Source organism: Antedon bifida, chromosome 7, assembly GCF_963402885.1.
Source record: "Antedon bifida chromosome 7, ecAntBifi1.1, whole genome shotgun sequence".
Taxonomy (NCBI): Eukaryota; Metazoa; Echinodermata; class Crinoidea; order Comatulida; family Antedonidae; genus Antedon; species Antedon bifida.
The window spans coordinates 22,239,083-22,261,831 of record NC_136232.1 but is presented as its reverse complement, the minus strand read 5'-3'; the positions used below and the strand labels follow the sequence as shown (position 1 = coordinate 22,261,831).

General features: G+C 32.9%; 2 protein-coding genes across 3 annotated transcripts; both read left to right on the top strand.

Moving 5' to 3' along the window:
- LOC144849002 (E3 ubiquitin-protein ligase listerin-like) lies at window positions 1–3,254 on the top strand (the record flags this gene model as incomplete). Its single annotated transcript, XM_078705954.1, has 6 exons — window positions 1–128; window positions 513–713; window positions 1,028–1,126; window positions 1,698–1,928; window positions 2,462–2,514; window positions 3,185–3,254. Coding segments are annotated over exons 1-6 (690 nt in total), but the record flags the coding sequence as incomplete, so codon positions are not given.
- Window positions 3,227–22,556, top strand: LOC144848458 (E3 ubiquitin-protein ligase listerin-like). Of its 2 annotated transcripts, XM_078705197.1 has the most exons (25): window positions 3,227–3,365; window positions 3,646–3,819; window positions 4,275–4,465; window positions 4,863–5,010; window positions 5,647–6,471; window positions 7,035–7,212; window positions 7,466–7,692; window positions 8,338–8,419; window positions 9,254–9,407; window positions 10,072–10,234; window positions 10,480–11,403; window positions 11,744–11,874; window positions 12,401–12,514; window positions 12,872–13,014; window positions 13,414–13,534; window positions 13,694–13,838; window positions 14,703–14,919; window positions 15,532–15,763; window positions 16,107–16,184; window positions 16,296–16,482; window positions 16,612–16,786; window positions 17,956–18,088; window positions 18,731–19,013; window positions 19,844–20,011; window positions 21,138–22,556. In XM_078705197.1, the coding sequence occupies exons 1-25, from the start codon at window positions 3,267–3,269 to the stop codon at window positions 21,195–21,197; spliced, it is 5,352 nt and encodes a 1,783-aa protein (XP_078561323.1). In that variant the 5' UTR covers window positions 3,227–3,266; the 3' UTR covers window positions 21,198–22,556. The 2 variants fall into 2 exon arrangements, with proteins under 2 accessions (XP_078561323.1, XP_078561324.1); XM_078705198.1 differs by lacking the exons at window positions 17,956–18,088; window positions 18,731–19,013; window positions 19,844–20,011; window positions 21,138–22,556 and having other exon boundaries at window positions 16,296–16,375; window positions 16,612–16,766.
- Window positions 22,557–22,749: the final 193 nt, after the last annotated feature.

The window sequence follows — 22,749 nt, the reverse complement described above, 5'->3', positions numbered from 1 at the left end:
TACAGTAGTTTCATTAGGAAAACAGATGTGAAACTACTGCTAGTGTCCTACTGTATAACTATAATTGTGTTGGTAACGGATAAAAAAACAACATGGGTGGCAAGCAGCGAACAAAAGGAAATGCACGGGTAAGTTTAAAATAATTATATATTCAAATCTACAAATCACTTGCGGTTTAAAGGGTTTTTCAACTTTTGGAGACACTTTTGATACAGTGGCACACAATAATACAGTACAAAACAGGGGCAGATCCACGGCTGGGGAGGTCCCAGCCGGCCTGGGCCCCCCTAATTTTCACAAATTGTAATGCAAAAGATAGAACATCAAATTAAGCTCAGCCCTTCTTGTATGAATGATGCATAATTGCCGTTGCCAATAGGAAAAAATGAAAATACTAAATTTACATACACTGTAAAATATTCATGCTTTGAAATTTTAAGAAATAAATAGCATAGTTTGATAACCAACTTCTATAAATAAAATTCCTATCAACCATTTTTTTTCCTCCTCAGCCTTCAAGCAGTGGAAGAGCAGCTGAATTATTAGAACGATCCAATCAAGGGACAGGTTTTGTAGGGTTTGGCACAATGTCAGGTGACCTGGGTTACGTGCCTACTGCTGTTGGTGCTGACGATTTTGATTCATGCCTTGACCCTGAAATTCGACTTGCTTTGCGTAAATTAACCAAACGGGACGCTATTACCAAGTTAAAGGTAAAGTGATAAACGTCGTGAGTTGGTTTCCTGAATGATCGTAAAATCAAAACTCAATTCACTAATTTTACGGAACTTGGTCACCACCTATGCGAAGATCGGTTTTCCATTCCTCTTTCTTGCTCCGCCAATAGAGAATAGATATGAGTGAGTGGCCAAGCGGTTAAGACAGTGGAACCATATTACCCTGCCATATTAACATATGCGACGAGGGTTCGAGCCTTATCATGTCACCATACCAATCCATACATGTAATTATGCATTTGAAATTAAATTACAAAAAAGTTTGTCCAAAGTTTTTTTTTCTCAACCAGGCAATGCAAGAACTTGCAAGTCTCTGCAAGGAGAAGGAGGAAGATTCTGTAGGAGGAATATTACCTCACTGGCCTAGGCTATACAGCAAACTGGCATTGGTAACAATGTTAATGTTATTAAGTCATTCTTTCATTGCTTTTCATTCTAAATTACTATTATCTCCCAAAATTTGCAGTAAAGCAAAATTGAAAAGCTAATTTTTTTTTTTAAACATAACGCACAATGTACTGATTTCACAGCAAATGTATGATTTTTTATATATAAACACAACAGGCACAGAATAAATTCTAAAACCACCTAGTGAAACACTGAAATTTAATTAATTTGAAACGATAAAGACAAAGAAATCTGTAAGAATGAGAAAATATATATTTATATATAGTGCCGTCTATTTCAATGATTGGTGTTACGATTAAAAAGAAAACATTATAGCACCCTCTATTGTTTGATCACACTTTCATAAAATGTTCAATTCTCTTCAATTTTGACCTTATCTGCAAAGACATCTGTATTCTACAGTCCAGATATCTGGTAACATAAAATTTCACAACATGAGAAAATAAGTTTGTGATAGAAAGGTAGAATCAATAAAAAAAAATGTATATTTAGAATTTGTATTGGAAACCAATAAATAAAACAAAATTAATATTTAATTATTTTTATTTACAGGATTATGATAAAAGAGTTCGTGAAGCAACCCAGTACGCATTTGAGCAGATTTGTTTAAGGGTTGGACGAAAGTTAGCACCTCATTTGCGCTCTTTAATGGGCGTTTGGATCGTATCGCAATGTGACACGTACGCCCCAGCATCCTCTGCGGCCAAGTCGGCATTTCAAAAAGCATTTTCAACTGTGAAGCAGAGAGAAGCAGTCGCCTATTGCAAAGCAGAAGTTTTGGAGGTAAACAATAGTAATAATAAATAAATATTTCTGAAAATAATATAAAAATATGATAAATAATTTTCTTTTATTATTTTATTCCATATTGATATTACAACAATTAGTATGATGTACTAAATAATATCTTTTCCTATAGACAGGTGTCGTTGACCTCGCTACGACCTGAATGTGTGACGTTTAAACATGGCTATTGCTCTGTCTACACTATCAAAGTTGTTTGACAAAAAAAGTGTGCCCAAATATGGTAGTGATATTCTTAAATATGGTAGTGATATGATATGGGCACATCACATTTTTTTATCACATAAAGTTTGATAGTGCAGACAGAGCTTTAGAATCCCCTTTTTAAAAACAAAATTGGCTAAAAAAAAACAAGTTTATTGGACAATTACTTAAATTAGGTAATTAGAGGACAGCAGATAAATAGATGCTGAAATTTACTTAAATTATTAGTTTGTTAAACAATATCTAATAATATAGAATGAACTACAATTACTGCATTATTTATGCCAACTCTTTGTTTAAAATCACAGCATCTTCAGGATAACCTTTTTAACCAAACAGCAAGCACACTCAGTGAGGCAAAGTAAGTTAAACAAAGTTAGTTTTGATACTGGATCCTAAGGTCAAATAAAAATCGTTTTTAAATACATTGCCTTTCTGAAATGCAAACGATAACTGTATATATATAAAATAAACTAGCTCTGCTAACTTTTCTGGCTGTTTTACTTTATCATTTTGATTTAGCTTTTCGCTTTTTTTTGTATCTCCATTGAGAACCAGCCACTGATACCCACAGCATTGTCATTTTTTCAGTTATTTGCCTTTGGATTTATAAAATAAATTGTTTATATAATTTTTTTTTAATTGCCACCAAGCAGAAAATGTAGCTCAAATATGAATAGTCTGCCCCTCCTAGTTTTGTTCAAATGCAATTTAATTTTTTGTAATTTATTATTTCTCTTCCCTGAGTCATATGAAATTATTTTTTGTCTTTTGACGGCTTAGAAATCCAAACAGCATCCAAACTTTCTGTAAAGCTCTGTCTACGCTATCAAACTAGTTTGACAAAAAAAAAACGTGATGTGCCTAAATATGTAGTGATATGACATCATCATGTCCATTTATGGGCACATCACATTTTTTTGTCACATAAAGTTTGATAGTATAGACAGAGCTTAAGGTCTCAGTATTCTATTTTTACAAGTGCAAATGTCTTAAATTTCTTTTAACAGATGTTTTATTTTCTCCATCAGATCAACTCCAGTTGAAGAAATGGAGGAGAAATATACAAGGAATTTAACATCATCTTTACTGGCCTTGAGGGAACTAATTACAATGTTATCTCCTGAAGACCTACCAAAGATATCAGAGCAATTGGAAAACATCCTCATAAATAACAAATTCTGGAAATTTGTGAAACATCAAAAACCATCGGTAAGGATATAAAAAAAACCCAATTCTCAAACTCTCCCCCATTCCAAATTCCCCAATAAAAAAACTCTAACAAAAGAATGATGTTGATATAGGCCAAACTTAGAACAAATTTTATTTACATTTTGACAATTTATTTATACAGAAATTTGAATTTCAATATCTGCATAAAGTATTCTGATAAGACAGATTTTAACACATGACAAATTATAACCTACGACCTATAACATGTGCAGGGTGGAAGGTCATAATTATTTGCACAGGTCATTTTATTTCTCATTAGATTCGTAGTGCATTTTATACAGTCATTGGAGCATACTGTGAACACATACCAGACACCCTTGAGATATACCTCATGCGTTCATCTGTGAACGTTCTAGGCAACCTTGATGAGTCGGACCCTACAGTTGTGAGCGCCCTCTGGCATGCGACCCTGCTTATCATCACTACCTATCCGGTAAGTAAACCATTTGTTAGGCTTAACTGGTTTCTACAAATACTAATTATTTTGTCAGGAGTGATTTGTGATTCAACATCTTTTATTTACGTTCAATAGAATAAGTTATCTATCTGTCAATCTTCCTCATTTTCAAGGAAGTCTTTATTAATGTTGATATAAGTTTGCGGTACACCACGTATGTTAGTTCTGAAAAGAACTGTTGAGTTTCACAACGTTTCGATCAATATGCTTTGATCGTCCTCAGGAGTTCATTCTCACTCCTGAGGACGATCAAAGCATATTGATCGAAACATCAAGAAACTCAACAGTTCTTTTCAAAATTAACATATGTGGTGTACCGCAAACTTATATCAACATTTGATTTCGCCATGCAAACCTTCCAACAATATAAGTCTTTATAAAGTTGTTTAAATTCAGAGTTATAATATAAATAATAATTTGTATCTATTCAGAAATGTTGGTCCCATGTTAATATGCGGAAGGCTGTCCTACCAAAGCTGTGGGTGTTACTAAAGACTGGAGGTAAAGGTTCAGCGGCGGTTATTTATCCTAACTTACTCCCCCTGCTGAGTCAACTACCTGCTGCTACTTTTGGACAAGGCATTGGGTTCTTCCAAGAGTTCTTTGGAAATATGAAAACAGGGTATGTTGTATTATTAGTAGGCGTGTTGCCGTATTCACCAATTACACTTAAGTGAAATATTTCCCTTAAGTACAAATTATAAATATTTTGGATTTCACTTAAAGATGTATTGTCCCCCAAAAACATGAAAAATGAAGATTAATAAAATCGGACTTTAATTAGGCCATTTTGCAGTTTTAATAAAGTTATTCACAAAAAAAACAAAATAATTATTTCACATCATTTTTTTCCCGATATAGTGTTTGGTCAAAGTGAGTAACTATTACGTGACATTAAAATGGCATATTAAAAAAAAAATCGAAAAAATATTTTTAGGACGACAATGTATCTTTAAGTGGTATTTACTTTTTAAGTTTTAAATTGTTTTCCTATATACTTTTAAATCATTGTTTTTCAGTTTGATATTGGAGACTGTTCGTAGAAGTTCTTGCGAAACGTCCAGTATTGTACAAGCCTTAATGGAATGTCTGCGTTATTGCATCATCCAAAACTTGGGAAACTCCGAAAATTGCATAACCATTCAAGACTATCTAGTCAACGAACAGGTACGGTATATTCCGTCACATCCAATATGGGAAAAAACAATTCTACTATTACTATGCGCACTATACATATCTTTATTCAATGCAAAAAGCGGGAAAAAATATAAAATAGGCTTATTTATGTATCCAAATAAGTTTTCCTTATGAACCAATTATTAACTAAAAGTGCTATGACTGTACTGGAGTTAAATGCAAGAATTTAAATACCAATCTTTTCTCCAATTTTTGTTTTCAAGTCACGATTATGGAGCTGAAAGTAAAAATGTCAATCTTTGGCAATAATATTTTCTAGTGATTAGTCAAATCAGGTACCATGGTTTTTAAAATTTTACCTCTACTCACAATAGGTAAAGCTTGAGGCAACTAGTTGAGAGATCGAGGTTGTTGTTGTTGTATCCTTAGGCAAGATACTTTACTTACGTTTGCCTCTCTCCACCCAGGTGTATAAATGGGAACCCGGTTAGATCAAGACACAACTTTGCGCTGATTACTAGCTGCATTATGGGAGTATGTTTCCATATGTGTTTGATCCAAAAAAATGACTGGGGTAATAATGTTCAGCGCTTAGAGGTTTCACAACATTAGGCACTATATAAATCCAGAATTATTATTTATTTAATAATAATTTTCCTGTTTAAGGTCATGCCACTGCTAGAGGAGTCAATGACACAAAGCACCAAGCTTGCATCCACATCACTTTACCCACAAACCTCTAGTCTAATCCACCGTTTGCATAAATCCAATGAAGACAAAGACATTAACGATTCTTGCCAGCGTATTCTGAATTCGATTTGGGGAAAACTCGCTGAATGCTGTCTAAAGCAGATATGCTCCGAGGATCCGTCTTTGAAAAACTTAGAAAACATCTCAACCGTCCTATCACAAATTCGGTCTCCTCTCGAAAGAAAGACATCTGAAAAGCGGAAAATACATGTTACGTTTTCAGATTCTACAACGTCATTGGAATCGTCAGATGTTACACAAGTAGATGATGAATTAACTGAGAAAGACTTAAAAGCACAGAAGGATGAAACAGACTCGAAAATCGCAAATTCAACATCAAATGAAAAAATGGAAGATGACCAAATGAATGAGTTAGTCGCGAAATTATGTTCTGCAAGTTATAAACTTGCTAAAGAACAGAATTCCGCCGAACATTGTTTTTTCTTCTCTAAAATCCTTTCTGAATTTTCAAGCCTCGATTTATTTAAAACTCTTACGCATTTGGTACCTTGCGACGATAGTAGTACTAAAAGCGAAGCGTACCAGTTTATAGACAAAGCCATTCTTCCGTGGATAAACGATGTTCTTGCCGTCACGGGTAAACGCAACTTTTGTCAAAACTTGGTAGATGCTCTGTTTTCTGTGATGAAACTTTGCTCATGTGAAGAACAGAGAGAGGTGTTGGGTAACTTGTGTTGCCGTGATAAGAGTATAGTGCCATTGTATTTGGCTGTGAAGAAGGTAGGTGAAGCTGTTGGATAGGTTTACTCTAAAGCGCCCTATGTGCAATTCAAAGAGTACTTTTGGTATAACGTGTGCATTTATACATTCCGTAAGATTCTATTGATGACCAAAGAGATCAAATTCAAAAACTTTTGTTGTCCAATATTCCTAAACACAGAAAAAAAGAACATTGGAAATGTTTTGTTTGATACATTACTAAATCTAAGTCTACACTAACACTATTAGTTTGACAAAAAAAGATGGTAGTGATATGCTTAAATATGGTAGTGATATAACATCATCATGTCCATACATGGGTACATCACACGTCTTTTGTCACATGAAGTTTGATAGTGTAGACAGAGCTTTAAAACTGTTTATACAATTATTTAGCAAGCTTTTTTTGTAATCATACACACTGTTTATTGTTTTACTGTCTCATAAACTTCTACATTGAAGCAAACTAAAATCATACTGCAGTTAAATAATATAGTTACTGCAGTAACTGCAGTAGAATAATGATCCCTAATACAGAATGGGTTTTTGTTTTTATACACAAGTATTTTTCACATTATTTTTAGATTGTTATTAGTAAGGATGTACACATCCAATCATGGACAAGAAGTACCGAATTTGGTGATAAGTTAACATCACTTGCTGGCAGCCTATGTGGTGATAGCAAAGTGATAACAAAAGAGGAAGAAATTTCTGATGGCTGGAAATTAATATCACTTGGACTATCAACAAATAAGAATCGAGGTAAAAGGTGTTGTTTGGTTTGCACACAGTCATTCAAAAATAAAGTATATATATTCTAGTTCTTTTATTCACATAAAAAATTACATATAAACAAAAATATAGATTCACAACGTATGACCCCAACAATTTTGAAAAGTTGGACGTTGAATAGAACCATTGAATAGTTTTTTATTATGTATGAAAAAATGCCATGTGATACAAAATCAACCAATCAAATACAAGTTGAATCATTATCGCATCATTATTTTTTTAGATCCAATACTTGATGATCTTTATACTAATAGACTAATTAAAGTGGTTTGTAAGCTGTTACAGGATTTGATCACCACCCCCTCTGATGACAATACACCCTTACAAGACGATCCGTCTACCTCCTCTGCTGTCGAACGTGAATCTGAAGATATTGTTCATCTAAAAAATATGCCACACTCCCTTACCTATATATGTGAAACAATCTTTAATTTCTTCAAATCCTCAAAGGTATGTGTATAAAATATAACAGCTATTAATACTCATTATTTATGATGTATATTTGTGTCATATAATGGAAATGATTTGATTTCTTTAGGAACTTGTTTAAACTTGGTTCCCACTAGTGACGCAACCTTACGCAACATAAGAAAATTCCCGTCCAATAATCATGCTTTCCCCCACCTGTGTGGAATCAAACCAGCCATATTTGCAGCACTGTTGCGTCGTCGGTTCCCACTTGCGATTACGGAATACAACACTTTGTGTCAATAGGTCGTTGCGTTACTAGTGGGAACCACACTTTAGATAAATTGACTGCTTTTAGTGTAAGTTTTGTTATGTACATTAAACTTTCCAAAAAATGTTTTTATCAAACCAGGGAAGAGTTAAATTTAATTTAATTTAACTCTTCCCTGATCTAACATTTGTAGACAAGAAGGAGACGCACCATCAAATTTCAACGTTTTTGTGACAAAAAATATGATGTGGCCATATATGGACATGATGATGTCATATCACTACCATATTTTAGCATATCACTGCCATATTTGGGTACATCACATTACTTTTTTTGTCAAACTAGTTTAATAGTGTGGACAGAGCTTTAGACAAGGATTTTATATTTTAAATTGCTTTTTTTTAAACATTTTGCAGACCTGTTTTCTTGTCCCAGCTTCAGAAGATGTGCTCTTAAAAGTGTTCCAAATTAGCTGTCTGAAAGGGGATGATTTGTCTGGTATATAATTCATTTTGTCTTATTTGATTTCTCATATTAAAGATGTATTGCCCACAAAAGCATGGACAAAAATGAAGATTAATTTAAACAAATTTTAAATAGGAAAATTTGCAGTTTTAATTATTTTAACCACTTCCGTAGAAAAAAAGATTAAAACATTTTGTTTTCACTTCTAAAAAGAGAAAATAAATGGTTAAAAATCTAACCGAAAACCCATTGACTTCCAGTCAATTTGACTATTTTTGCGTTTTATTACAGTTTTTTCAGGTACTTTTTTTTTTTATCCAATTTATTTTGATCAAATTCATTTGCATATTAAAATTATGTGACATCTGCACCCCAATGTAGAAAAAAAGGTTAAAACATTTTGTTTTTACTTATAAAAAGAGAAAATAAATGGTTAAATTTAACCGAAAACCCATTGACTTCCAGTCAATTTGACTATTTTTGCATTTTATTACTGTTTTTCAGGTACAATTTTTTTTCTATCCAATTTATTTTGCTCAAATTCATTTGCATATTAAAAATATGTGACATCTGCACCCCAATGTAGAAAAAAAGATTAAAACATTTTGTTTTTAACCAAAAACCCATTGACTTCCAGTCAATTTGACTATTTTTGCGTTTTATTACAGTTTTTTCAGGTACAATTTTTTTTCTATCCAATTTATTTTGCTCAAATTCATTTGCATATTAAAAATATGTGACATCTGCACCCCAATGATTATGATAATATTGATTTTAAAAAAACATTGCAGAGTATAATGTATAATGCTCAGTAATGGTTTTCGTATTTCTAACTTTCTGAATTTCATAATTTATTTGATTTGATAGGTGATTTGATGGAGAAAGTTCAAAATACATGGATGTATGGAATCACATCTTTAGTTCAAAATAAAAAGTACTTCTCAAATGCCCAAAACTTTCTACACAAGCTCGCAGGGTGGATAAAAGTTAATCTCATGAAATCTTCATTGCTATTGGACAGGTAATATTAGTCATACAAAATAAGCTTACTACCTCCAAATAAAGACCAATTTTAGGTCCAGGATTTTAGTTTTTTGTGAACAGGTAATGTTTACACTATAGAATAATCTTACTATTTCCAAATAAAGACCAGCTAGTGTTTTAGTTGTTTTTGTACAGGTAATTTTTACACTTCTATAAAATATGTTTACTACCTCCAAATAAAGACTAATTTTAGGTCCGAAATGTTAATTGTTTTGTGAGCAGGTAATGTTTACACTATAAAATAAGCTTACTATTTCCAAATAAAGACCAGCTAGTGCTTTAGTTGTTTTTGGACAGGTAAAGTTTACATTATAAAATATGCTTACTACCTCCAAATAAAGACCAGTTTTAGAGCTAGTGTTTTAGTTTTTGGACAGGATTTTTGTACTATGCAATGCACTTTCATTGTAGACACACTATGAAATACACTTACTACCTCCAAATAAAGACCAGGTTTAGAATAAGGGTTTTTGTGGTTTCATGAGCTCAATTAGGAAAGTCTGAGTTTTTTTGTGGGTTTTTCTTGGACCACACCGCATATTGTGAGTGCCACCGATTCAATAAATAAATAAATAAACAATATTTCTCTTTTTGGCACTATTCCAATTAAATGTAAAAAGTAAAATAAAAGTCTTTTTTAGATCTACTACAATAGCCAATGCAACCAGTCTTGTTTATCAAGTTCTTAACGAGAACTTAAACCAGGATTGTGAAGACATACAGATGACTGGTGGTGAGTTCTTGCAGCTTATACTGCCAACTAAAGAAGAATGGAATGGTTGTAGAAGAAGTCTTCCTCTTCAGGTATGCCAATAATGTCATTTAAAAATGTTTTTTTTGTCATTTATGGGCTTGTCCTACTTTTATTTTGTTTTGCTGTACACATTATTAAAATATATCTCTCTATATAAACATCACAGGCACAGAATATGTATATTCTGCTGTATTATTAAAATTAAAAGACTGTATCTGATTAAAATTGTGAAAAACTAAAATGATCAGCATTTTTGTGCTATGTTTGATTTTAACTCAATATTACCGTCTCACAGTGGAAAGAAAATTTGACAATGCAAGGAGATTTGATGCTAATAAATGCCAACGAAAAACTACCAGAAACATTCCAAGATGATGTTCCAAACCAAATTATGCTGTCTGTATTCCTGGCAACACTTTTAACCATTCAGCCGCAGCTAGAAGAGGACAACGTACTGGAATATGAGGAAGTACGCGTTGACAGAATTCCGTCAAAGGAAGATGCAGATGAAACAATTAGTAAAGAAACATCTGAAAGTAAATTGCCAGAACAAGAGAGTCTTTCAAAAGAAGATTCAGAAGCAGTTACTGCTGGAGAGTCTTCTGGAAATGTACAGCCAAAGAAAGATGTCAGTGAAAGAGAAGATGCTATTTCTGCAGAGTCTTCCAACAATGGGCAGTCTTCTGACAATGGAGAGTCTTCTGACAATGTACAGCCAAAAAATGAAAGAGAAGATGCTATTTCTGCAGAGTCTTCTAACAATGGGCAGTCTTCTGACAATGGAGAGTCTTCTGACAATGTACAGCCAAAAAATGAAAGAGAAGATGCTATTTCTGCAGAGTCTTCTAACAATGGGCAGTCTTCTGACAATGGAGAGTCTTCTGACAATGTACAGCCAAAAAATGAAAGAGAAGATGCTATTTCTGCAGAGTCTTCTGACAATGGGCAGTCTTCTGACAATGGAGAGTCTTCTGACAATGTACAGCCAAAAAATGAAAGAGAAGATGCTATTTCTGCAGAGTCTTCTAACAATGGGCAGTCTTCTGACAATGGAGAGTCTTCTGACAATGTACAGCCAAAAAATGAAAGAGAAGATGCTATTTCTGCAGAGTCTTCTAAAAGTATGCTTCCTTGGAATTTTGACAAAATGGAAGATTACATACTAGAAGTTGTCTACTCAATGCAGTGGAGCTTGGCTATAAGCAATAGTGAACAACTGGTATGTATATTCCTTCAGGATAGTATAAATTTTAATCCATTTTTTTCTGTTGAGGATTTGAGTCGTTTTCAGGAAACTGTCTAGATATACTCTTTAAATTATAGAAGTTATATGATGTAATTGTATACAAATAATGAATGTTTATGAGTGCGGTAGTGCAGATAATTTCATAAGGTGAAAGATGAAAGGTATATTTTCACTCAGCATCGCCAGTGGTTATGTAGAGGGCCTAATCCTAATAGTCTCCAGTGTGTAATAGTGTTTCCAGTTAAACTGAGGACGATTAATAACACATTTACGTTTGCTACAAATTGGTGGAAAATTTGATTATTTTTGACAGAATGATGAGGAGGTAATGTTGCCAGGATATTTAAAGCAATCTAGCCCAATAATTTCAGCTGCTATGGATACTGTCTGGGCTGTGCTGACCATCAACCAATGGGACAGCTTAATCAGTAAATCATGTGAGAGGTAGGAAGGAAATTTCCATACTTGTAATATACAGTAGAACCCCTATTAAAGATGTATTGTCCCCCTGAAAAAATAATTCTAAACATTTTTTAATATGGCATTTTAATATCACATGATAGTTATCCACTTTGAAAAAAACTGTAATTTAAAGCTAAAAATTGTCGAATTGGCTGCCAACCAATTGGTTTTTGGTGGAATTTCCATTTATTTTGTCATTTTATAAGTGAAAATACTCTTTTTTCCATTTTTTTTCTATGGAAGTGATTAACTTTATTAAAACTACAAAATAACCTATTCAAAGTCTGATTTAATTAATCTTCATTTTTCATGTATTTGGGGGACAATACACCTTTAAGGGGATACCTATGTGACCTGATAAAGTGTCTCCTTAATAGGGTATCTCCTGAATTGGAGGGTGGCTCCAAATGAGAAGTTTTACTGTATAGCTATAGGATTATACCAAATTGTTGGTTTCTTCTTTCATATTTTTAAAATCTATTTTTTGTTAAAAACTAAATATATTTAGGTCTATGGAATTTGGTGAACTATGGGCAATGACCTTAAAGTGTTTGATTGAAAAGTTCAAAGAGTATGAGGCAGGTCAAGAGTTAAAGGTCATACATATATGTAAAACTGACAGGTCAGAAAATTTATTTTTTGAACAATTTAAAAAAATAGTTGAAAACTTCTGTTTTGGCCACAGTAATTTAATTTGATATAATATTTAATTTAATTTTAAATAGTCAAACAATACCTTGTACTATATAATTTACTCAATTCTCAGTGCTGGCCACATACAATATTTGCCCAGTATCATAGGAACATTTCTTAATACAGCATCTCATGTATATCACATGTGGTGCGGTTAGGTTATGGTCTATAGGTGATACATGTGAAACACATGTATTGGGAATTTTCCTATGATACTGGGGAAATCTTGATACCGTATCGAGAATTGGGTGATATATTAATAATAATATATTAATGTATTTTGTAGGTTTGACATTTTAACAGAGGAGTCAGTTGGAACTTTAAAGGTGCTCATCCCTTACCTACAGCAGAACGAAATATCCATGATTCTTGACATTCACACGGCGAAGCTCATTACGAGTCCGCAAGAAAACATCACAGAAATACATGGTAAGCCTTTTATATACCACCGAGTATGGTCTTGGAGCATGGGTACAAAATTTGGCAAAAAATAGATTGTGGGATTATATTTGGATTGCATTAACAATAGACTTAATACCAAAGTCTTGTGTTTCCGAATTAAGCCTGAATTAGTGGATGGGATTATACTTGAACATGGGATTATGCTAAATTAAGCCTGAATTAGGTGGTGGGATTATACTTGAACATAGGATTATACAAATTAAGCCTGAATTAGGGGGTGAGATTATTGTTGAACATGGGATTATACTGAATTAGGAGGTGGGATTATACTTGAACATGGGATTATACTAAATTAAGCCTGAATTAGGAGGTGGGATTATACTTGAACATGGGATTATACTAAATTTGGTTTCATTTTGTTTCTAGGCTGTCTGGGAGCTCTCTGTGTAATCCACACATGCTTATTGAGTTTGACTAAAGTCACAGAAGTTGCTATTCTTGAAGCAATATCCGATTGGAAAGATTTTGACATTTTTCTGTTTAGCAGGTAAAATTTGTGTATATTTCTAATAGTACATAATACATTTTAGTCACCTACTGAGAACCCTAATTTTCTCCATTTCAAATTAAACAAATTATTACATTATTTACATTTTAGCGTTGAACTAGTTATTTTAAAATATGTTTAATTTTTAATGTACAACAGGAAAGTTGAAGATGTTGGCTGTAAAGTGTTATTTCTAAATGTAGAGGTTATACGATTTCTCAGCGTTACTGTTCAAAAGATCCCAAGATCCTTATCAGCACAGACCTGGGATTTCATTCTATGCAGCTTGATAGAATGGATTCAGGTAAATATTTCTTTGCTATGATGAAGTTTAGTATGTTTTTGAAATGAAAAAAAAAACGAAAAAAGAAGTGTAGTCTGTTGCAATATAGTAGAACCCCTTCTCAGCGAAACCTTCTTAAGCTCTGTCCACACACAAACAAAAGAGTGATATGCCCAAATATGGTAGTAATATGAAATCATCATGTCCATATATGGGCACATCACATTTTTGTTGTCACATAAAGTTTGATAGTGTAGGCAGAGCTTGAGTTACACTTGAAATGAATAAGGGACAATATTTGTCATTTTATTCATGAATCATTATAGACTTACATTCTCATACATTGTGTTTTATATTTCGCTTACTATAATCTTACTTAATTAACTAAATCGCAATCCTCATCTTTTTACATCTTAAATCAATCAATTTTCACTGATAAATCCCATTGTATATACTGTATGTTTATATTTTTTTATCTTAGGCTCTGTCTACGCTATCAAACTTTATGTGATGTGCCCATATGGACTTGATGATGTCATATCACTACCATATTTGGGTATATCACTACAATATTTGGGCACATCACACCTTTTTTGTCAACTAGTTTGATAGTGTAGACAGAGATTTAGTAATGTATCAAACAACACATTTCCAATTTTATTTCTGTGTTTAGGAATATTGGACAATAAACGTTTTTGAATTTGATCAAAGATCTCTTGGTCATCAATAGAATCTTACAGCATGCATAAGTGCACACATTTTTATGCCAAACGTACACTTTAAATTGCACATAGACAGGTTTCTTTTTTGTTTCCATATAAAATCTTTTTTGGTTCAGGAATTAATTTTAGTTGAGAATTACAAAATATTTGACGTTTTCCCCAGAGTATCACCGATAGTATAACAGATGAAGGCAACAGCATTTATTTCAAAGTCTTTTGTGCCGAGATCAGTAATCTCATACACACCATTGTAACGTTACTTGAGGATGAAAATGCATCAAAGGCAGCACTCATTTCACCCGATCTCATCTCAGAGTGGAAAGAGTTTTTTAGCGCTGGTATATTTACTGCTTTTCTGCCCTTGTTTTTTAAATTTACAAGTAAGTATTATTATCGATATAATGTAGTTATGAAAACCCATGATTGTACACAAAGCTGGTGAATAGTAACAAATAATGAATGTTTATGAGTGAAATGGTACAAATAATTGCATGAGGTGAATGATGAAAGATTATATTTCAACGAGACGAAGCCGAGTTGAAATGTAAACTTTCATCATTCACCAAATGCCATTTGTACCATTACATGAATATAAACATTCATTAATTGTTTTATATAACATCTAAATACATTCTAGGTCGAATCATTGCGGCGGAAGTACAAAATACTGTAGGTGGCGCTGTTGTACGTACTTTTACAGTAATGGTATTAACAAAATATTTTCCAAACGCGGAAAGATTTTTTTTTGTACACAAAAAAAATTGTTAAAAAAGTGTTGTTGAATGACCATTCAATATTGTGTTCTATTGCACGCAATGTGACCCACAATTTTCCATCAAATGACAGGAATTTATTTAGGTGTTATATAAAAGTAAATAATTAACTTTATTGAAGCTGCAAAATGGACTATTAAAATCTTTTTTTGGGGGTGGGGGGGAGGGAAACAATACATCTTGAAACAACATCTCTTCATCTTTTTTTTTTTTGTTCAGGTTCTCTGGACCAGAATTTAATCAGTGTATCTGACCACCTACTCCTTCAGTCAGTGTGTAGAGCAGCCTGCTGTGCTCCTTGTGAACTCTTACAACAAGTAGAGTTAAAGCCTAGGCTGGTTCCATCTTGTACCATCCCAGATGTCCTACAGACAGTGGTGAATCACCTTATGGGAATGCTACAATCAAAAGTTAGGCCGATACAGCTAGCTGCCTACAAGATTCTAGCCAAGTATGTTATATTTCTACATTTTTTAGGATTTTCTCACTATTTTGCAGACATAGAAAATTCAATTTTGTGACTATTTTCTTAATGTGTGGAATAGCATAGAATACTTGAACCCCAGTTGTCCTGACAATTTCATAATGACCTAAATACAATAGAATCCCTCTTTTAGGAGACCCCTCTTAAGGGGACACTTCCATGAAACAAAGTAGTATAGTATAGTGCAGTGGCAGGGAGCAGCTAGAGATCGTTCACTATGGCAGAAACATGCTGAGGCTTTCGTCCAGCAGTGGACTGACAATGGCTGATGATGATATGTTAACAAGATATTGTATTGTTTTCATTATAGGCTGATGTCCCTTCTTCCAGAATATGACAAAGGTCGCAGTGATGTTGGTAATACTGATGAAACGGGAGAGACTAATTTGTAAGGTCATTTCATTTCAATTAAGCATTATTCAATTTTCACATTTTAGCTTTTCAGAAACTTCTTTTCTTTTAATGCCAAATAAAAATTGAAAAACTCTTTCACATTTAGACCTCTTCCTGAAATGTTGAAGGAGGCAATCATCTCGTCAACCTTCTACTTGGAGTCTGTGCTGGAGGATGTGCCTGTTGGTGAATGCATCACAGTGGAGTCTGGAACTGAAGTCTATCAAACCACTATGACTTACCTTCTGGCTTGGAGGCTAGCATTAATATTTTTTAAGGCAGCTCCAGTTGAGGTATTACAGTACTGTATTTGCAAATAAATTTCTAATCTGAACTGATTTCTATATGTTTTGTCAGTTTTTCGATTTTATTCTCCCTATTCAAAGCAGGCAAGTCAAATAAAATGTTTTTAATATTTTCAGTTAAGGGCTCAATATGCAAATTTCTTCAGGCAGAGTGGTCTTGTTGATAGTCTGCTGATAAACCTGTTCAGACTAATGCCAATTGTGCCACTCCTCTCTGATAAAGACGCTAAAAGTCCCTTTAAAGGAGTGCAACCAAGCATGTTCACACAGGAACCAGCATTGAAAATTAAAGGTATTTATTTTATAATCGTAAATTAAAAGTACCTTTTTAGTCGCGTGGACGCGACTCTATAGTTCACTATGTCGGTCGGTCGGTCTGTCTGTCGGTCTGTTGGTCTGTCTGTCGGTCCGGTATCACAATGCGTCTTATCGCTTTCTGACCTTATCTTGATATCAGTTTAATCTAGCTAAGTCAATTTTTCACAGTATATTCCTTATGGCCAGGAATCGATGTGGCTATGTTTTCACGGTGCGCAATAAAAAAGTACGCGGTACGATTTAACAAAATCACGTTTGTAATCATATCTTCACAACCATGAATCACAATTAAATAAAATTTGGTACTCATAAATTTCAGGGCATAAATCATCATATGGCAATACAATTACGTGCGTAGCGCATGTAACGCATGCGTACGCATGCTTAAAATTTTCAAAATTTATTTTCGATGAAATAAGAGTACGTTTTAGGCAATTTTAAGCGTTTACAAAATTGCCATGAGTGCGCAGATTTTTTCGCGCACACTGCGCGTTAAATGTTATTGCGCACTCTTTTTGCCCGATTTCTGTTTTCTTGACTTACTTTTCAACTCAAAATTACGTTATACGAGCACGTCAAAAGTGACAGGCTACGCACGTGTAAATTAAAAAAATATAAATGTTTTTAAACATTTCAACATTTTTAAACATGTTCAGTAATTTCGGTCAGTTGGTAGGTTGGTCGGTCGGTCTGTCTGTCGGTCTGTCGGTCTGTCTGTTGGTCCGGTATCACTATGCATTGTAGCACGCGACTTAATGGCTGTTGGCCTTGTTTTTTTAAATGGCAAGATAAAGTGACTTGCCAGATCAGAAACTGGTACCTTATTTCAGTATAGCTAGGAAAATGCCATATGATATGGTTTTAATGTGATGGATATGTGACACTGTATCAAGAAACTTTCCTAAGATATTGATAAATTGAAGATACACTACAGAGAATCTGGTTCTTTTACTAACATTTTGCTCAAGCATGATTGTGGTAACAACCCCATGAACCAAAAAGCACCATGGTGATGTTACCATTGTTCTCTACCGATTATCATTTTGTTTACAGGTTGTGGTAGCAGTCCAATAGAACCACAGCACCATGGTGATGTTACCATTGTACCATCTTTCTCAACTGATTCCTTTCTTTGTATTACAGGTTGTGGTAGCAGTCCAATAGAACCACAACACCTGGCGTGTAGTGTATACAACAACACACTAGAGGATCTACCTGCAATGGTTAGACAATGGTGGAATAGTCAAAATAAAAGGATAAAAGAACATATAGACAGGTATGGGATGGAAAAAATATTTAAAGCCAGTTTACGACAATACATCACATTATTGTAACAGTAATAATCCCCATTTGAAATTCTCCTATTCAGGGAACACCCGTTTTTAAGAATCCTTTAATTTAAAACGGACAAGGGTCAATTTATATTTTAACACTACAGCCAACCCCTATTAAAGATGTATTATTCCCCTGAAAAATATTTTTTTTTTTTCATTTTTGTTGTTGAATATTTCAATTTAATGTCACATAGTTGTCCACTTTGACCAAAAATTGGATCTAAACAAAATTTATTTGTCTCAAAAAATGTAATTTAAAGTAAAAAATTGGCTGCCAGCCAATGAATTTTTGGTTTGATTTAACCATTTATTATGTTATTATAAAACATTATTTTTTTTCTATGGAAATGATTAACTTTATTAAAACTACAAAATGACCTATTCAAAGTCTGATTTAATTAATCTTCATTTTTCATGTTTTTGGGGGACAATACATTTACATACACTTTAAGGGAGTTTGTTTGATCCTGAAAGTGTTCCCTTAATAGAATTCCTACTCTACTTGGAGATGTTTAAAAAAATACTCATGATTAATTCTTCAGGTTAAAATTTTTGATGGTGTTGATTTCTATAACACTTTTCAGATTCACTACCAAGTTTACAAGCCCCATTCTCTGTGCTAAAGAAATCCAAGGTGTTCAAAAGTCCACCACAAAGATGGACAACATGACCATAAAGGCACGGTCAAAGACACGAGAGGTCATCGCAACTTACCGAATGGATGACATGTCAATGGATTTGGTCATCAAACTGGCCATCAACCACCCCCTAGGGGTGATCGTCGTAGACAGTGGCAAGCGGGTGGGCGTGTCGGCCGCACAGTGGCGGAACTGGATGCTTCAAATGACTACCTTCCTTGTTCATCAGGTAATGGTATACTATTAACAGAAGATATACTGTAACTAGTTTTATAGTGTAAGACACTTATTCAAGTATTTCTTCAACATGAGTACTTATTCAACCCAAGTACTTATTTAACCTAAGTACTTATTCAACCCAAGTACTTTTTCAACCCAAGTTCTAATATGTAACCTACTGTAAGTACAGTACATATTTGTCCTTAGAAAGTACTTATTTAACTTAAATACTTATTCGACCCAAGTACTTATTTGATCTAAGTACTTATTTGACTTAAGTACTTAAGTGCTTATATAAATTGCATACTTATTCGACTAAACTTAAGAAAGTACTTATTCAACTTTAGTACTGTACTTATTCAACCCAAGTACTTATTCAACCCAAGTACTTATTCAACCCAAGTACCTATTTGGTCTTGAGTAGTGTTCTGACTTATTAGTTTTAAGTACTTATTTGACAGAAGTGCTTATACAACACCGATCCATTTACAGTACTGTACTGTATGTCTACTTATTTTTTTGTCAATTAAAAAATATCGATTCTATAAATGTGAAGAGGAAATTACATTGTGTATAATTTTAGTCTTTAGTAATAAGAATCTGGGTCATTTCAAAATATTCTATTAATATCATAATTATGAAGAAAAGTAGAAACAGTGATTTTCATAATTGTCTATTTCAGAAACCAATAAAGCGCACAAATTGGATTCTAAATTTATGTAATAAGTTTTTATATTATGCTAATGGAATTTTTCATTTAATAAGAAAATTTAATTATTCATTTCTATTAATCTGTCTGTGTGATAAATAATTGATTAGATGTGTATTGAATATTTGCAGAATGGAACGATAGTTGACGGTTTGAAGGTATGGAAAAGTAACATTGATAAACGGTTTGAGGGGACGGATGATTGTATGATATGTTACTCGGTAATACACGGATCTAATTACTCGCTGCCTCAACTTACGTGCAAAACCTGTAAAAAGAAATTCCATTCTGCTTGTCTGGTAAGATATTTTTATATTTGAAAATAAGATAATGACAAAATTATGACATCAGCATAAAATTATGACATCAGCATTATGACATCAGCATTATGACATCAGCATTATGACATCAGCATTATGGCATCAGCATTATGACATCAGCATTATGGCATCAGCATTATGACATCAGCATTATGACATCAGCATTATGACATCAGCATTATGGCGTCAGCATTATGGCATCAGCATTATGACATCAGCATTATGGCATCAGCATTATGGCATCAGCATTATGACATCAGCATTATGACATCAGCATTATGACATCAGCATTATGGCATCAGCATTATGACATCAGCATTATGACATCAGCATTATGACATCAGCATTATGACATCAGCATTATGGTATCAGCATTATGACATCAGCATTATGGCATCAGCATTATGGCATCAGCATTATGACATCAGCATTATGACATCAGCATTATGACATCAGCATTATGACATCAGCATTATGGCATCAGTATTATGATATCAGCATTATGACATCAGTATAAAATTATGACAGATCAGCATAAACTGTGACATCAGCATAAAACAGGAAATATGATAATTTATAAATGATATCAGAAAATTGAGGACATCAGCATAAAATGTGACATCAGCATAAACTGTCACATCAGGATAAAACGTGATATCAGCAGAAAATTTTGACAGCAAAAAATGAGGATAACATCATAAAATGATGTCAGCATAAAATGTGACATCAGAATAAAATTATAAAATGTGACATCAGCATAAAATGATGTCAGCATAAAATGTGACATCAGAATAAAATTATGACAGCGTATAACATGACATCAGCAGAAAATTATGACATCAGCAGAAAATTATGACATCAGCAGAAAATTATGACATCAGCAGAAAATTATGACATCAGCAGAAAATTATGACATCAGCATCAAAGTACTGTAAATCATCACAGATATTATGACAGCATAAATATTTTATGACAACACACTAAAAAATGACACCAGAAATTATGGAATGACATCATTATGAAATATGTCATCTGCAAGAAATATAATTACAAAATAAATATTGGCATTAAATGCCGTAACACACTTCCCATTTTTTTTTCTTAGTACAAGTGGTTTAATACAAGTAACCAATCATCTTGCCCGCTATGCAGAAACCTGTTCTGATTCAAGAATACTATGTTAATTTTAAAGGTCTGTAAATAATTAATACAAATATAATTTAGATTGATATAATAGTATACAAATAATGAATGTTTATGCGTGTATTGGTACAAATAATGGCATGAGGTGAATGATGAAAATGTCTAAATTAGTACATATATCTCTCCAAAAATGTACCTCCGTCGCGATACACTTGTATCATCACAGCGGAAGTACAAAATAGGCGGTGCTGTTGGATTTATGAACTAAGGGTCTAAAAAAATATTTTTCAAACGTAAAAAAATGGAAAAAAATTACTATTGAATGACCGTTCAATAGTCTGTACTATTGCACGCCATGTGACCAACATTCGTCCAATCAAATGACAGGAATTTATTTATGTGTTATATAATATGACTAATGAAAATGTACTTATACTGTATTAGTATGACACTGATTTTGATAACGAGGGATGAACGTGTTAAGAAAGTCATGGGAGTCATGGGGGTCAAAGGCCGATTGATTGACCTGCCATATTTATATTTGGGGATTGCAATTCATAGTAAATCAAAATCTATGCTAAAAGGAGATGAAAGAGAAATATTTACCGATCTGGACTAAATTTTACAAATGCAACTCAAAATTATGGTATATTATTATGATTTTAAAATTATAATACAATTACAATTATTTTTTTTATTATGATTTTTTTAATTAGCATATCATTAGCATATCATTAGCATATGTCAGGAAATTAGGTCAATAATTTGTATATGTAATAATTATAGATTCATTCCAATTGTTGGTGTAATCTGGACAACAGCCATATTCTTCAAAGCTTTGTCTACACGATCGAAATAGTTTGACAAAAAAAGTGTGATGTGCCCAAATATGGTAGTGATATGCTTAAATATGGCAGTCATCATCATGTTTATATATGGGCACATGAAGTTTGATAGTGTAGACAGCTTTTTAATTGTAGTTTGAACTTTTTCATGCTTGACTAAAATGTGGAATAAGAATATGGGTGTAGGTAGAGAGACTCTTTCTGTATTAAACGAAAATATGTATTTAAAATATAACATGGAGGTATTCTAATAATAATAATAATAATTTAAAATGAATACTTTTTTTCTCTCTTTTGTGGTATAAACACCACTTTTATTCACATTATATTACTAATTCTGAAACTTTGATAATAGGAAATATTTTGAAATAAATTTATCTAAAATAAACTTAAAATTGTATAAACTTATACAGTAACATTTTATTTTTTGAATTTGTTTTAGAATTTGTTTTATAAGTTAATTGATTTTGCCCTGAAGAAGCTACTGTGTTGCGCCTCAATTCCACTGGCTTAATTTTGTTAAATTAATTATTAATAAAAATAAAAAACTGAAAAATGTCTGAATTATATTTCTTATTATAAACTACAAGTACAACTAGTGAAAGGTTTTAATGAAAAATGAAAATTTACCTTAAAAAAACTTTATAAAACGATATTTTTTAATTTTTATTCTTAATATTTTTATAGAATATCAATATTTTGTTGACCCTTCACCTTTGAACTATGGCA

Coding starts and splice junctions, on each gene's coding strand:
- LOC144848458 (XM_078705197.1), top strand. CDS start 3,267: ATGTTATCTCCTGAAGACCTACCAAAGATATCAGAGCAATTGGAAAAC. Junction 4,466..4,862: donor TTTGGAAATATGAAAACAGG/GTATGTTGTATT, acceptor ATTGTTTTTCAG/TTTGATATTGGAGACTGTTC. Junction 11,404..11,743: donor TAAGCAATAGTGAACAACTG/GTATGTATATTC, acceptor TATTTTTGACAG/AATGATGAGGAGGTAATGTT.